Source organism: Cyclopterus lumpus, chromosome 1 (assembly GCF_009769545.1).
Source record: "Cyclopterus lumpus isolate fCycLum1 chromosome 1, fCycLum1.pri, whole genome shotgun sequence".
Taxonomy (NCBI): Eukaryota; Metazoa; Chordata; class Actinopteri; order Perciformes; family Cyclopteridae; genus Cyclopterus; species Cyclopterus lumpus.
This window is the reverse complement of record NC_046966.1, coordinates 10,815,207-10,830,545: the sequence shown is the minus strand read 5'-3', so window position 1 is coordinate 10,830,545 and position 15,339 is coordinate 10,815,207. Positions and strand designations below refer to the sequence as shown.

Here is a 15,339-nt window from a genome sequence, read left to right as displayed (position 1 = left end):
ATCAGGCACTTACCTATGTGCACTTTTCCCTTTATATTGTTTTACCTTCTGACATTAAACCCTGTGTTTAATGTCAGAATTGCATGTGTAAATTCACCTTGTGTTTCCCTCAAAGACAAAAGAAAAACAACAAATCTGCACCATGGCTCCATGGCTCCAACAAGTATAAATTGTTACTATAATAATAATAATAATAATAATAATAATAATAATAAAACAGACTTTTGAAAGGGCACTTTGCTAATTTTAGGAAAAACAGAATTGGATGCAACTTGAATACTGCTGCTGTGAAATGTGCATTTATACACGTCTCTTTTTTTTACACCATGTTACCCGATGGGGACTAAAATGTTTAAAACAGCACTCAAATGCAGCACATGAAAGAGACTACATGAAAACATGTACATGCTGATACATGGCTACACTATAATTAAAAAGTAAACACCAATATTCCACAGTATCTGCCAAATTACATGCAATAAAAAAATATTTTTAATAAAATGACTCCCAATGTATTAAGTGATGCAGAAATCATTACTACATCTTGCCTGAAATGTCCAGATATTTGTTCAGTTTTATTGTCATACTGTACCCTGTGTAACCATGTCCAATTGTATTGGTATATAGTGAAACACTGATTACACCATAACTCTAGAGTATTACACTGGACATTGCAGTCTGTAATTGTTGTGAGGTATTAAGGTTATACAGTTCTACACTGTAGCTATATTGTTCCCCTTTAAAAAAAAGGATTTATTTTGAGCATGCATGCTGTCTGCAGTAGAGTTGTACATCTGGTAATATATGTACCTATGTCCCTGTATTATATTGTATTGTATTTTATATATTGTTGTTGTATTTGTGTTTATTGCTTTATGGACTCATGAGTCTGGAATAAAAGAAAATATATTTACTGCTGTACATTGTGTGGCTTCTGAGGCTAAAGTCCAAAACTCAGGATAGATATCAGCAACTTTATGTTCACAAGCCCAAATTTATCTATCTTTGTACATCCAGGAGATAATGTGGCTGACACTGCTACAGCCTCAAGCTATTGGGGTTTTATTGAACAAGTTTTTCATACATATCAGTCATAATACTAACCTTTTTAAATACTTAAAGTAACTCTTCTCAGGACGAAGATGAAATATGTAATTTCATAAGACCTTTGCTTCATCTCAAAACCATGCCACTATAGACTTTATTTAGAAATAAGACACAAATAAGTCAAATTATAGTCAGCAAACAACGGCTTTTTATTGCATTCACATGTGTATGTGAAGGAAGGAAGTACTTGAGTAATAATTGAAATGTTGCTTGTGGTCGTCAGGTGACAGGAGACAGCTTAGGTGGAACTGCTAGTGGTGGACACCACCTTGCCATTCACTGTCTCCGTGATTACCACCCTGCTGGAGGTTGACCTTGAAGTGCTGGTACTTTGGAGGGGGAGAATTACAGTTCTTGCATTTAATATCAGTATATTGCATCCATTTATAGAGTTAGTTGTTAGTTGACAATGAAGGAACAAAATAGTTCATACCAGACCCATTACCTACTCTCTCCGTCCAGCAGCCTCCTGTATTCTGTAATCTCCATTTCCAGCCGTGTCTTGATGTCAAACAGCATTTTGTATTCTTGGCTCTGTCGTTCCATGTCACCACGCAGCTGCGTCAGCTGATCCTCCAGACTCGTCACCTGCATCTGGTGGCCCTGGAGCTGCATGGAATACCGTGCCTCTGTCTCAGCTAAAGTGCCTTCCAGAGCCGCTTTCTGGAGGAGAAAGGGTGGAGAGAAGGGGCATGTAAAAGTGAGGGCGTGAATAAACTGAAAACTACTGTGGTTGCATTAAATTGCATGTAAGATTTGCTCCAGATCGTTGTCTATTACCATGCTGAGTTGAGACTGTAGCTCGATCTCCAGGCCCTGCAGCGAGCGACGGAGCTCAGAGATTTCTGACTTGAATGTGTTGAGACTTTCGGTGTGGGCGGCCACCTCCTTTGTCAGCGTCTCTGACTGCAGTAGACATTGGAGAACATCAGTGTCATGTATAACCACATATGTTACATACGTACCAGTCAATGAGACGTTACTTAGACAATAGATATCACCACCAGGGTATTGGTTTATTACCTGTGTTTGGAACCAGAGCTCCAGCTCTTTTTGGTTCTTAGCGGTCACAGCCTCATATTGCCCACGCATGTCAGCAATAATGCCGCTCAGGTCTGGCTGTCGTTTTGCGTCCACCTCCACATTGATCTGTCCACTCATCTGGCTTCGCATGGCTGCCAATTCCTGTTGAATAAGAGGAGATTGTTAAAAGGAGGGTGTTTGAGTTTGTTTTTTTCTACATTCGAGACATTCATGCAAACTAAATGCAAACCCACTGCTGTCAACCATTCACTACCCACCTCCTCGTGGTTTTTTTTGAGGAAGATCAGCTCCTCCCTGAGGCCTTCTATCTGCATCTCCAGGTCTGATCTGGCCAGTGTCAGCTCATCCAACAGTCTCTTGAGACCGGCGATATCTGCCTCTACTGATTGACGCATGGCTAGCTCATTCTCATACCTGTGAGGCAGCAAGATATCGGACATTTGCAATCACTGTGTACATCTTCCACGTATTGGTTCATGGTGATTTCCAATTTATTATGTTTTAGATACTTTCTGTGTCTCATATCTGATACTTACTTGGTTCTGAAGTCGTCTGCTGCCAGTTTTGCATTGTCAATGGAGAGATAGATGCTTCCATTGGTACGGGTGGCTTCCTGGATCTGTGTGATGAAGTACGGTTTCAGTTGACATGATAAATGCAATTCTTACTTCAAACTGTCTGTGTGAGACTCTGTAAACATAATACTCTCCTCATATTACATAGTAACAGTCTCTACAAAATCATACAATGCTTCATTGTTAACATATTCATCCAATAGTTGCATTGCATGGTAAATTACAGTGCGGCATGCTTTGGGACCACATTCAGGAATCAGAGGTCATGTGACATACCTTTCTGTGCAGGTCAGCAATGATGGCCTCGAAGGCAGAGTAGTCACGAGAAGTGGGGGAGCTCTTACTCTCCAAGAACTGGCGGATTTTGAACTCCAGCTCACCGTTGGCCGTCTCAAGGCTGCGCACCTTGTCCAGGTAGGAGGACAGGCGGTCGTTCAGGTTCTGCATGGTGGCCTTCCCATTGGTCCCAACATGGATGTCCATGCCACCACCTCCGCTGAAGCCTCCACTCGCTCCCCCTCCCATGCCATAACCACCTCCACTGCCAAAACTAGAGGACACAAAATTACCAGACGATACAGAGATTTTTGATCCACCTGCACCACCATGCATGCTCGAAGCATAAGAAGACCGTGGTGCATGGCCTCCAAAATAGCCTCCACCAGAGGATCTGACAGATCGAGACATGGAATAAGCGCTGGACATGGTGAAGACTGCTCGGGAGATCTGCCTTGGAGAGAATGAGATGGACTAAGATGCTCAGCTCGCCCTCTCTCCCCTTTTTATCTTGCACAAGGCTGCTCCTCTGGTGTGGGAGGGGAAGGGCAGGGCAGGACTGACAGGAGGAGCATTACCTAAAATGGTTGCTCGGTCCCACCCATCACACACACCCTGCAGGTTCATTTTGTGTGCTGATCAGAAGAAGAGAGAGGGATTAAACTTAATCCCATTTTGTTACAAAATGTACTGAATTCTTTAAAACCTCACAACTTTCTGCAAACCTTATACAATGGCTTCATTTTTCCATTCATCCTTTTCCCCATGTAGTACATTAGTGTGCATGAAGACAGGGCATCCCTGTGAACCTTTATCTTGTATTGCCACAAAGTATACTGTATTGTAAAACAGCCACTCGTGTTACTGTCAACCTCAGGTTAGTTGTCCAGTCAAATCTGGAAGTTTCTCAACTTCAGGTAATGTGACTTTACTTTGTGCCATGATTCTTGAGCAAGACTGTTATGATACCAAGTCAACAAGCACTGTCATTATAATCAATGTCAAATGGATCAGTATGATACGTGTTTTTCACTTGACTGTCCCAGCACACCACTTCTCACACACCTCTGTCTATCGGTGTTATTAAGCATAAACATATGATTTTAAGAATTGGTTCTTTAGTTAGTCATAGTTTCAGTTGTTTTCACATGTTAAACTTTATACATTATTTGTATGTTTTGCTCAACAATAGTTTGTATCGACATCCGTGATGTAAGTGGATACCTGGCCTTAGACAAGACCTTTTCTTGGCATTGTACTTTGGCATGTGCCCAACAAGAACAAGCTCTTCCTTTGTTTGCTTTTTTCCATTTATCTCCACAGTATCTTTATAAGCATCCATTTCTTTCCTTGCAGCTTTGGATACTTTTTTAAATACTTACTTGATTATAGATACTCTGGATATTTTATTTTGACCATTTTGAGTTTCAACTTCTACCTAACAAATTACTATTGCAGGCTGTTCACATCTACAGCCTGGAGTAATACAAACCAGATTTTTTCATTTCACTGCTGCTTTTCATTTTGAGGTTGCAATGTACTAAACGGCTATAAATAATGTTGATAGTTTGAAACTCTAGTAAAATATGTATAAAGATAATTTTCTCTCTCTGCAGACGGCATTTTCACACCAACACACCAACTTCATTGAGGGTTTCACTGCCTGCACTATTTCTTTAGTGGTAAGTGTTCTTGCAAGTATTCTACAGTATTCAAAATATATATATATATATATATATATATATATATATATATATATATATATATATATGCTTTTATACAGCCAAGTAAATTTACTGGAGCAATTCAAAGTGATGAGCGTTGTTCACTTCCTAAATATGAATCCTTCGCACTACCAGCAGAACTAAGTGATGGCTAAAATGTGGATTCACATAAAACATTGCAACACGGTAGAGTCTGAACACATTGTTATATTTGTGCAATCAGACATCTCTGTGATAGAATAACACATGGGTGTGGCACTGGAGAGGTAGAGACAGCATATTGTTACAACGTACTGGTTGAGCTGGTTTATGCCAAGTTTACCATAGATTAGTCTCACAATTAAAAGAGCAGTTGTCAATGTGTGGGAAACTGCAAAGCATGTAAAGATGTAAAAAACATACTTGACTGTGATAAGAAAGTGTTCTTACTCATCACATCTGTATTCTGTCTATTGGCAAAGGTTGTGGGAATAAAGAATAGTCACACACATTGCACAACTTGCAAATAATGTAACCATTGATGTAATTTAATCAATTTGAAGCCACGCCCATAGAAGACAGTTTATTAGTAACTGGCTGTTGTCAGGCAGACATTTTTCCTCAGGCAACAGCTGCATCAGCCCAAATATCACTTACCATCAGAGATGTCTCACACTGCTCTGCAGTTGGATCGGTTGGAGAATGTAGCTTGGAATGGAATTTGTCCAAAACTTTGGTGTAGGACCAAATATCAGCTGTAGGCTACTCTGTCTACTCTGTGTTGTTCAAAGCAAACGTTAGCATGCTAAGCTAACATGATGAACATGGTTGACAACAAACATTACCTGCTAACCTCACTGTGAGAATGTTCGCATGCCCACGGTGGCTATTAGCTCAAAGTGCAGCTGTGCCTTAAAGGGAACATTCACAATCTTTTATGTAGATCCATAGGTCCATTTATTATTGGTGTGTGAGTCAGCCAAAACACTGTAAAATGTATCCCTGTTTTGCTATATTACTAATCTGCAATAAAAGCAAAGACAGCAAGGCAGTTATTGAGCGGCATCTAGAGCACAGCTCCCCGAGGCTGAAACAGACACTTGACTCCTCGCTGCTCTAGGGCGCTGCTCAGTCGCCCTCAAATTAGGCCGTGGTTGTCCAGGACTGTGTTTCATTTCCACCCAGTCTGCAATGATATTTATATCATCTTGTTTAAGGATAATTTTTTTTGTAAAACACGAATCTGTCGATTACCTATGTTTCAAATTCCCTTAAATGTTGCATTTCATATCTCAAAATGCCCAGAACCGATTTTAATAATTGGTAAACTAAATGAAGATATTTCATTGTCACACAATGTTCCATGATAAACAGACTCTTCTGATCTGGCAAAGAAGGGCAGAGTTGTTGTTTATGTGGGCTGATACTTTGCTTCAGACGGCGGTGGGGCAAGGTGTGAGCGTGGTTCTCGTGTGAAGCAAAGTACAAAGGTGTGTGTGCTCATAATTGAGATTCTCATGCAAACTGATATTTTCTGCATTCACTAAAAAAACAAAATTAAAAAGCTATTCAAACCTCACTGCAGACTAATGAGCCTGCCCTGTATCTGGGTGAAAATATGAGGGAGTGCTTGGACTTGCAGGGCTTATGCTAAAAAGCATTACAATAAGTCTATTTGACACATTTACTGTGTCACACACCCCATCCACTTTTCATGTGAACGGGAATGACTTCTCACAATGCAGAAGGCCCATTCAGGGCTGAGTACGAAGTCCTTCTATGACACAAATAACTGCAGCTTGTATGTGGTGAAAACAGGAACAGTATGCTTAAAATGTGCTCTGGCATGAGGAAGACCTGCAGGGCCTTTACGTACAGGGTGTGTCTCGCTCATATGAGCCAACATGAAACAATATCTACCTTTCTATCTCATGTTGTAGTGAAGTCAGCGATGACTCATCGTACGTGTCTCCTGACAATGCTCCTCTCTTCCCTAATGTTTACTCTATTTCAGGTCTAGACTGGTTTCTGTGGCAGCTTGTGATGACCTACCGGTATCAACCGCACCCTTCACAGCAGTATTTCATGCAACAGCCCTGATCTTCAGATGCACTGAGAGTTCTGGAAATGTAAAACAGTACTCAGAACTGAGAAGAGTCCTTTTTTTCTGTCATTAATAGAAATAATAGTAACCTATACTTTTATTGTCTCTTTGATATTGCAACTCAACTAAACTGAGCTGAATGAAGAGCCCCTGTGCACAAAATTAGGCACTTAATTGCTTTATTCAGTTGACGGAAAACCTTCCCAATGTGGTGCACACAACCATAAAGTGGCACAATCTACCGTTTTTTCCCATTTCTGTAAATCAAGTTAGTACAACAGCAAAAAGGACATGTGCAGGGAATTTGACAGCAGGTGGACAAATATATCGTCAGGACTTCAATTTTAAACGGGGCTTTGTGGAAGTTTCATCTCTCCAAAACTTGTGCACATATTTTTTTTAATTCATTTTGGTTTGAAGTCTAGTCATGCTAAATCCTTTTAATTATAGGGTGTTGAGTCTACACCCTACAGTTAAAAGGATTAATTTGACTGGCAAATTAATCCAGCTGTTTCTGCCTAAACTTGCAGTTGTGCAGCACAGAGCTGCAGAAACAACGCAATTATGAATCAGTGCCACTATTATTTTATTACGTCGAATAATACCATTGACAATAAGAAATAATGGTCTCACACAAAAGCAGTAAAAGGGAGGAAATTATTTGTAACCAACAGATTCAATAGACAGGGGAATTATCATCGATTCAACTCCACCCAAATGAAGAAACCTTTGATGGGTCATCTGACTAGTTAACCTCATAGAACCAAATCTACACTGTATAAAATAAGTTGTTCTTCTCTTCATGGTTCTGTTAAATCGTATTAATACATGCTTCTTTTTTCCTAAAATGTACAACATGGCATCAATTTTGTGCAGTGATTTTGTGCTATTTGTGGACTATTATTTATTGTCCTGTAATAATCGCGTTTCTAAATGCATCTTGTGCAGAAGCAGTCTGTTTTCACTTAAGAAAGACAAGATTACGCAATCTACTGAAGTTAGGAAAGGACTTCACTTTTAGAGAGTAAGACGAAGGTGACACCTGGTGGTCAGAAGTGAAATTACACCCTAAACATGTTCAGTAAGAATCAATGCCTGATTTGGCTTTATTTTGGTCAGGATTTTCGGCAGGTTGTCTGCGCAGAGAAACTACAGGAGACACACAACAAAAACATTATGGATTGTTTTGTTATTTTCTTTACATGGTCTGAAACGTGCTTGAATCTTGTAACCCTTTTACAAGTATTTGTTATTTGGCCATTCCCATTTTCAAACTACAATCAACCTCTCTGGATTTAAATACATGTTTGTGATCAAGAAAAACGCATCTTAATCTTTGCTTTCGGGCCTTTTAAATCGTATTTACGTCTCTCAACAGAGTAAGCATCTGTAAAAATGGGAATGGCCAAGCATCATCACTTGCTGCAACATTGCTATAGAAGAAGAAGAAAGAAGAAAATGAAATATAGGTAACCCCCCTTAAAAACAATCTATGTATCTTATAACTTGAAGTTACACGTTAACCGCTGACTCTAGTGAATCATTTATTTAGTAAGAATCAAATCAAATGTTTAGTGGCACCAGAAGTAAGTTGGTGAATTTCCTCCACTTGGGTGTCAACGGTGGAGGACACCACCTTTCCATCAACAACCTCTTGCACGATGGTCTTCACTCTCCTCTCAATGTGGGGTTTGTACTCTGCAGATGTGGAGAACAAACATAATGCATCACAAGACTCAACAACAAGCCTCAGGCAATGACACTGTTACAAGATCAGAAAGTTGGTTTAGTTCATGATTGGGATTCGTACCTTCCACTTCCTTTTCCACAATCTCGGTGACGACCACAGACCTGTGGAGAGAGGGGGACATTATTTAAAAACATATTTTATTAATGAACCTGCTGCTTTCACATCAAAGAAATGAAACATCCACTTCTTTTGTTCAGTTAGCACATACAGCTGTCCATCCAGCAGCCTCCTGTACTCAGCGATCTCCATCTCCAGCCTCATCTTGATGTCCAGCAGCAGTTTGTAGTCAGCTTGCTGCTGCTCCACGGAGACTCTCAGCTGCTGCAGCTCAGTCTCCAGCGTGTTGATGGTCAGCTGCAGCTGGCTGAGCTGAACACTGTATCGACTCTTCGCTTCTACCATATTCTGCTCGAGGAACTGAATCTGCAGGACAAACGGGAATTATTACAGTTGCATGATGTATCTGCACAATACTTAATTAAAGCACTTTCCAATCAAATGCATGCAAGGGCACATTCTTAATAGATTACTTTAGAACATGAACGCAGTATTTCTACTGTTTACTTCATCATCCTTGTGGCGAAAGATAAAATAGTTACCACGGGATGTTGTAAAATCCTGCCTGTGACTATTACAGTCCATCGTGCAGTGTTTTGGAGTCTGATGAACCTTTAAACATGAAATCTATTACTCCAACTGGACTTCCTGGATCATGTTTCATTGTTTTAAACAGCCTGCCCCTCACTAACACAGGCCCCTGCATTGTTTTAGCACAGGTCTGTTTTTCAGTCTGAATTCCCACTGAATCAGACTGCTGACAATCCTTCTATTCACTTCAGGTGAACTTTAGTCTTGCACAGACCCCCATCACCTACATTAGCGTTAGGAAAGGATCTTGTGATGCCCATTATGAACAGGAGGAATATAAAAAGCAAGCCAAGACGGTTTCAACATATGAACATGTGAGTGTTGTTTTAGGACAGACTTGAAAACATGTGAAGGCACCCTTTAGTCTAACCGTGCACCGACTTGCACAGAGAAAGTGTGTTTTTGCATTCAGTTCGTTACCTCTGTGAAGCTGCTCTGACGACTTATCTCCAAACTCTGTTTGGTCCTCTTTATCTCTGACAGCTCCGTCTCAAATGTCTTCACCTCTTGGGAACATGTCACAATTTGCATCTGGAGACTATCGACCTTTGTTGCACACACACACATACATAAGAATATAATCAATCCAATGACATCACAATCTTCTCATTATCATCGTTTATACATTTTCAGGCATGTTGTTCTGGCGTCTCACCTTAGATAGGAACCATTTCTCAAGCTCCTTCTTGCTCTTCACCACCACAGCTTCATACTGCTCCCTCATCTCCTGCAGGACCTTGCACAGGTCCACAGGCTCTGGGCAGTTAATCCCTACATTAACGGTGCCAGTATGCTGGATCCTCAGCTGACGCAGATCCTGCAACATGGACACGTTTATCTCTTCACTTGATCACTGTTCCTCTGCAGGTGTGTGAGTCGTGGCTGCCACAACCAACAGATGGCACCATTGCACATGAAAAGTCATCCCTTTTGTTCTGAGTGGATCTCACCTCCTGTTGGTTGTTCTGAGTGATCACCAGCTCCTCTTTCAGACCTTCTATCTGTATCTCCAGGTCACTGATATTAAGAGTCAGTCCGTCCCTGATTCCTCGGATACGCAACACGTCGGCCGCCACCATCACACACATGTTCAGCTCTATCTCATACCTGCAGAGCAAAGCCACGTGTAGTTGTAATTAAACAAAAGGAGTGAAAAAATATAATAATTCTACAGTCTCCAGTCCTTTCCAGTAGATGTAAATGTTATAGGGCTTGGTAATATATGGACATAATATTGATATCATGCTGTGAGATGGGATATATTTTGGATATCCTAACATCGTATAATTGCATACGTTTTTTTTTTTTCCTGGTTTTAAATGCTGCATTACAGTAAAGTGAGGGTCATTTTCTGAACTTACCAGGCTGTTCTATTGTTCTATCATTTGCATTTACCCTCTTAGTCATAATGTCCACATTACTGATGATAATTGATAAAATAAAAAAAAGTAAATATTTAGTAAAGGCACCAACAACCAAACCTACAATATTAATATTGAGGTATTTTCCCAAATGAATGTGACATTGGATTTTCTCCATATTGTCGAGGACTAAAATGTTATTCCAACATAGAATAAACAAATAAATAAAATAGTTTAACTACAGATTCAACTGACAAAACGGTCTTCAAATGTGTTGGACGTAGAGCCAAATGAGATTATTAGAGGGTGTGTGTGGATTTGAGCAGGAAGGAAACAGAGGAGGGTGAATCTACTTCATTCTGAAGTCATCTATAGCCAGTTGAGCATTGTCAACCTGCAGGATCAAACGTTGATTCTCTGAATGCCGCTGCATGATCTAAATGGGAAGAAAATGAGAATTAGTCTGTTTCATTTATATGTTGGCTTGTTTGACACATCAATACATTATGTTTAATTTTTACACATAGACACTCAAACATAACACAGTGTATTTCAGCGGTTTTGACTGAAAGCCACAACTGATGATTAAGTTACAAGAGTGTTTATGTCTCTCTAAAGCTTGTGCATACATTGTTGGTTGCCTGCTTTGGTTTGGACAACACACGCATGCTTTTGCTGTGTTTGTAGTTTATTGTACAACAGTTGTTTGTTACATAATTTCTGTAAAATGTCAGTGGTACCTCAGCTCTGAGTTTAGTGATGGCAGCGAAGTAGCCGGTGAAGTCTTGGGAGACAGAAACAGCTCTCTTGTTCTTGAACTCTCCGATCTGCAGCTCCAACTTCCTGTTGGAGGCCTCCAGCGTACGCACCTGCACAATACAACCGGAGCGTGACACATCATGCAAGAAAAGATGACACATGACATGATATGTAAATTCGTTAAACGCTTTAGTTCTGGTGCATAACTCCTGGGTGGTACTTGGAAGCGTATTACTTTTTTCCTGAGTTTGTTTTGGTTTAAATATTATGCCAATCCCATTTATTTTCACCATAAAATATTGGACTGAAGAATTATTAAATTCTACTTAAAGTAAATATAATCAATAGAATGTACTTAAAGTGTCAAAGGTATACGGGTACAAACGAAAGCTTCTTGTTACTAGTGTATTATAACTCACTGATGCATTCATATGTAAGAAGCATTTAATGTTGTAGCTGGTAAATATCGAGTTTATTGTAAGTAAAGGTAGACCATGTATTAACGATTATTAACTTTATTTACACTCATTATAGCCTATCAAATAATAATAGTATAAAGTTTGATTCTATAATGTAGTAGTCACATGGGATGAAACCCACAGTTCATAGTCTTTCATTTATTTATTCTAATTTATTTATTTAACCTTTATTTAATCAGAATAATCCCGCTGAAATGTGTATAAATCATCATTATCATCATCATCATCATCGTCATCACCATCGTCATCATCATCAAGGCTTACCGTCTCCAGGTAGTTGGCCAAGCGGTCGTTGAGGTTCTGCATGGTCCACTTCTCGTTGCTGCTCACAGACTCGCTGTACTGGGTCAGCGACCCGGAGGTGAAGACTGGCTCCGAGATGCGGGTCCCGAACCCTCCCGCGCCCCCGTACACGCTGGGCGCGCGCCTCCGGAATGAAGCGCCGCTCACGCTGACTCTGGAGGTGCTGCTGGAGCTGGAGCGACTGCTCCGGCGGGTGAAAGCGGCATACATGATGAGAGATGGAGGAGAGGTGGAGGAGAGGTGACCTGCAGGTGATGAGCAGAGCTGGAGTGTCTGCCTGAGACAAGTGGACATTTTTATAGGTCGAAGGGAAGGTGACAGACTGGTATGCAGATGATATGTTTCGTCCCAATAGGTGTGTCCACGTGCACAGTACAATGTGAAAGGCAAGTTGAACATCAAGTTAGGCAACGAGATGGGTGGGTAACTGGCACTGATATCCATCAAGGCATGAATATAATTGTTTTTCTTTCACTGTCAGTGATAATAATCTGCTCATGCAAACTATACATAGTGTGCAAAACCTGTGAGCTCATTTGAAGCGTGACAGAAGTCACTTTTTGATAGAAGACATACACAATATACCTTTCACAAATGTTGAATTTATATAATAAAACTAACGTCACTATATTCACTATAGCCTATTCAGTGATGTGGCTGCTACAGCGTATGACCACGAGCTTATGGTGGCTATTGGAAGCTGCAGTTAATAAAAACATTAGATAGATATTTCTGATTTCTGTGTAACTGGCATTACTGAGTCAGTTATCTTGACTGTGACTCGTTTGTGCTATTGTTATACTGTGTCTTAACATTTACTATTATCCTTTAAGGGCTTTAGAAATATTTTTGAAAAATGTGCAAATCTGCAACTTCATGCAAATCCTCTAAGCAAGTATTTTTATATATATATATATATATGTTTTGCAGTTTGCATACTACTTTGCAACTACTGTAGGAGTGTGCACAGCTGTCATCCTGCATCCTGTGCCTATCAATGAGATTCATCAATAATGGTTTCATAACAGCATCCTCCACCTGCGCCATGTTTCTTTCTTTTCCAAAGAAGCTTCATAAGAAGGGAGTGGAGAAACAAGTTAATTAATAGGTATAGAGCATTCTTATAAATCATGTCTTTCCAAGCATCACCTTGAACTCAAGCGCCAAAATACACAAATAAAAAATACCATCACACCTTTTTCATTTGGCTTAACATTTTTTAAGTGATTGACATAGGAATCTAAAGATCAACTCAATTTCTTGTGGACTACACCCTGAAGGGGAACAAACAGTTGACAATTTGCATGCCACTGTTGTGTGACCTTTACTCACATGCATTCTTAAAGATCATTACTTTGACAGAGCGCTCCATTACAGATAAGTTAATAGAATTCAGCAACTTGTTATTAGTTGGTTTAGTAACAGATCCATCATGACCTTTCACCAGTGATGAGCATCTGCTGCTGTCTGGCCTGATAAGGTGCAGTCTGATCTTGGCAACAGGTGAAAGGAACAAGCTGTCTACAATATGTTGTGTCTGAGGCATTTATCAGATTGCAGGGATGGGTGTGTGCCAGTGCACTGGGAGCATAAATAAAACCAGTGAATGTCAACCGGTCGGATGGTGTGTCAGGTGCAGAGTTGAATTTACTGGAAGGCTGCTCAGATTTACTCATTAGTCAGAACATCCAGATTATTTGTCTGCAGATGAACGTGCATGCACATTATCAGCTTTCCATGATGTTGCTGTCATTCTATGAATCAAATTGTAGCACATAATCACGCAAGTAAATCCGTCTGACAGGTGATGCTTTCATTGCATGGTCGAACATACTCTAAGGCCTTGTTCATGTTGTTTTCTAGACATTAAACATCACATGTCAGTGGCAACTAGATACACATTAACTGAGCCACTTGGAGAAAATCTATACAGTATGTCAACCACACTCTGTAGTATTTTCACTAAAAGGGTAGAGTGTACGTCATCTGGAAAGTCCAGGCCACAACGTGACACGGTGAAGGCAATGATCACCTCCAAACAATCATTAAATTATTTAACATTATATATATATATATATACTTAAAATTGTGTTAGAACTGTGTCTACAGCCCACACAGGGTTGAAATGAAGGCACTTATATGCACAGAGACAGGAAATAATGAATTTGTCTGTCTCTCATTCCAACATGTATGAATAGTTAGAATAATAGTAAATTGCTAATGTGGAGAGCGAAAATATCTGATAATCGGAAGCCAGTTGAGAACACCAGAAAGTTTTCAGTGGCTACATCGAAAACAGGGTTTTAACATCAGATCATCTGTATTGGTCACAAAAGGCTTTACGGTGTATTGGATGACTTATATAAACACATTGACTCGTTTTATTGTTATTGCAGTGCAAAACGGGCCTTCCCAGGTAAGTGAAAAGCATAATAATGGATTTGTGGATGTCGTGGTCCACGGTTTCCTTTACGCACATCCTCCCAAGGCATCTGTCTACTAATCAATTTAGAGAACACTGTTATCGCTCTTTGAATTTCAGACGTAATCGCTGACACCAAACTTGTGGTATAAAAGGAGCTGATCTGCTCGGTGTGTACCAGAAGCGTCACACTTGTTGGCTTTAGTTGTGCACATATTTTCAAACAGTTTTCACCGGTAACAGGTAACTTCTTTCATGGGTTTTTAGATATAATTAATGTTGTCACTTTATGTACATATAACTGGTTCTGTCTCTTCTTGTACACAGACATGTCAAGGAAAGTTATTGTGGTGTTTGCACTGCTGGTTGCCCTGCTACCACCCTCTGCAGCTGGAGAACCTAAGGAGACTCCTCTCCTACGGCAGCTTCTAGCCAACAGGGAGACCGTAAGAAGCTTGGCAGGCAGACAGGAGCCGGCACCTCAGGCTCCCTCAGCACGGATGGAGAGACGGGCACACCTATCGGAGAATGAACGGGAGATTATGACGAAACAAATAATGCAAGCAATCTCAGGTATGATGTGCGTTGCGGTGTGAACGTTCTCAAATTTCTTTCACTCGTGAAAGTGACACAATTGAGTGAGTGGGCAGAGATCCAAGGAGATGCTCAGGTCTGTGTACTGAACTCTTGTGTTCATGTAGGAATGGTTTGTTCACAGAGGTGATGAACTCTGGGTGCATGTCAGATCGGGACTACCAGGGCTGGGTGGACTTTGGACGCCGGGACGCAGAATGAGCCACAACAACGA

At 40.4% G+C, this 15,339-nt stretch overlaps 3 protein-coding genes across 5 annotated transcripts; 1 reads left to right on the top strand and 2 right to left on the bottom strand.

Annotated features, from left to right (window-relative positions):
• Positions 1 to 1,232: 1,232 nt before the first annotated feature.
• On the bottom strand, positions 1,233 to 3,504 carry LOC117733909 (keratin, type I cytoskeletal 13-like). Of its 3 annotated transcripts, none has more exons than XM_034537863.1 (7): positions 3,003 to 3,504; positions 2,688 to 2,770; positions 2,409 to 2,565; positions 2,131 to 2,292; positions 1,888 to 2,013; positions 1,541 to 1,770; positions 1,233 to 1,436 (listed from the first exon to the last, which is right to left on the bottom strand). In XM_034537863.1, exons 1-6 carry the CDS (start codon positions 3,429 to 3,431, stop codon positions 1,549 to 1,551), a joined length of 1,179 nt encoding a protein of 392 aa, XP_034393754.1. In that variant the 5' UTR covers positions 3,432 to 3,504; the 3' UTR covers positions 1,233 to 1,436; positions 1,541 to 1,548. The 3 variants fall into 3 exon arrangements, with proteins under 3 accessions (XP_034393754.1, XP_034393736.1, XP_034393745.1); XM_034537845.1 differs by having other exon boundaries at positions 1,553 to 1,770; XM_034537854.1 differs by having other exon boundaries at positions 1,557 to 1,770.
• A 4,387-nt stretch (positions 3,505 to 7,891) lies between these two features.
• LOC117733902 (keratin, type I cytoskeletal 20-like) lies at positions 7,892 to 12,372 on the bottom strand. Its single transcript, XM_034537832.1, has 9 exons — positions 12,071 to 12,372; positions 11,309 to 11,437; positions 10,922 to 11,004; positions 10,158 to 10,314; positions 9,863 to 10,024; positions 9,628 to 9,753; positions 8,768 to 8,982; positions 8,620 to 8,660; positions 7,892 to 8,507 (listed from the first exon to the last, which is right to left on the bottom strand). The coding sequence occupies exons 1-9, from the start codon at positions 12,317 to 12,319 to the stop codon at positions 8,368 to 8,370; spliced, it is 1,302 nt and encodes a 433-aa protein (XP_034393723.1). The 5' UTR covers positions 12,320 to 12,372; the 3' UTR covers positions 7,892 to 8,367.
• A 2,488-nt stretch (positions 12,373 to 14,860) lies between these two features.
• Positions 14,861 to 15,326, top strand: LOC117736525 (gastrin/cholecystokinin-like peptide). Its single transcript, XM_034541924.1, has 2 exons — positions 14,861 to 15,104; positions 15,250 to 15,326. Exons 1-2 carry the CDS (start codon positions 14,861 to 14,863, stop codon positions 15,324 to 15,326), a joined length of 321 nt encoding a protein of 106 aa, XP_034397815.1.
• The last annotated feature ends 13 nt before the right edge of the window (positions 15,327 to 15,339 follow it).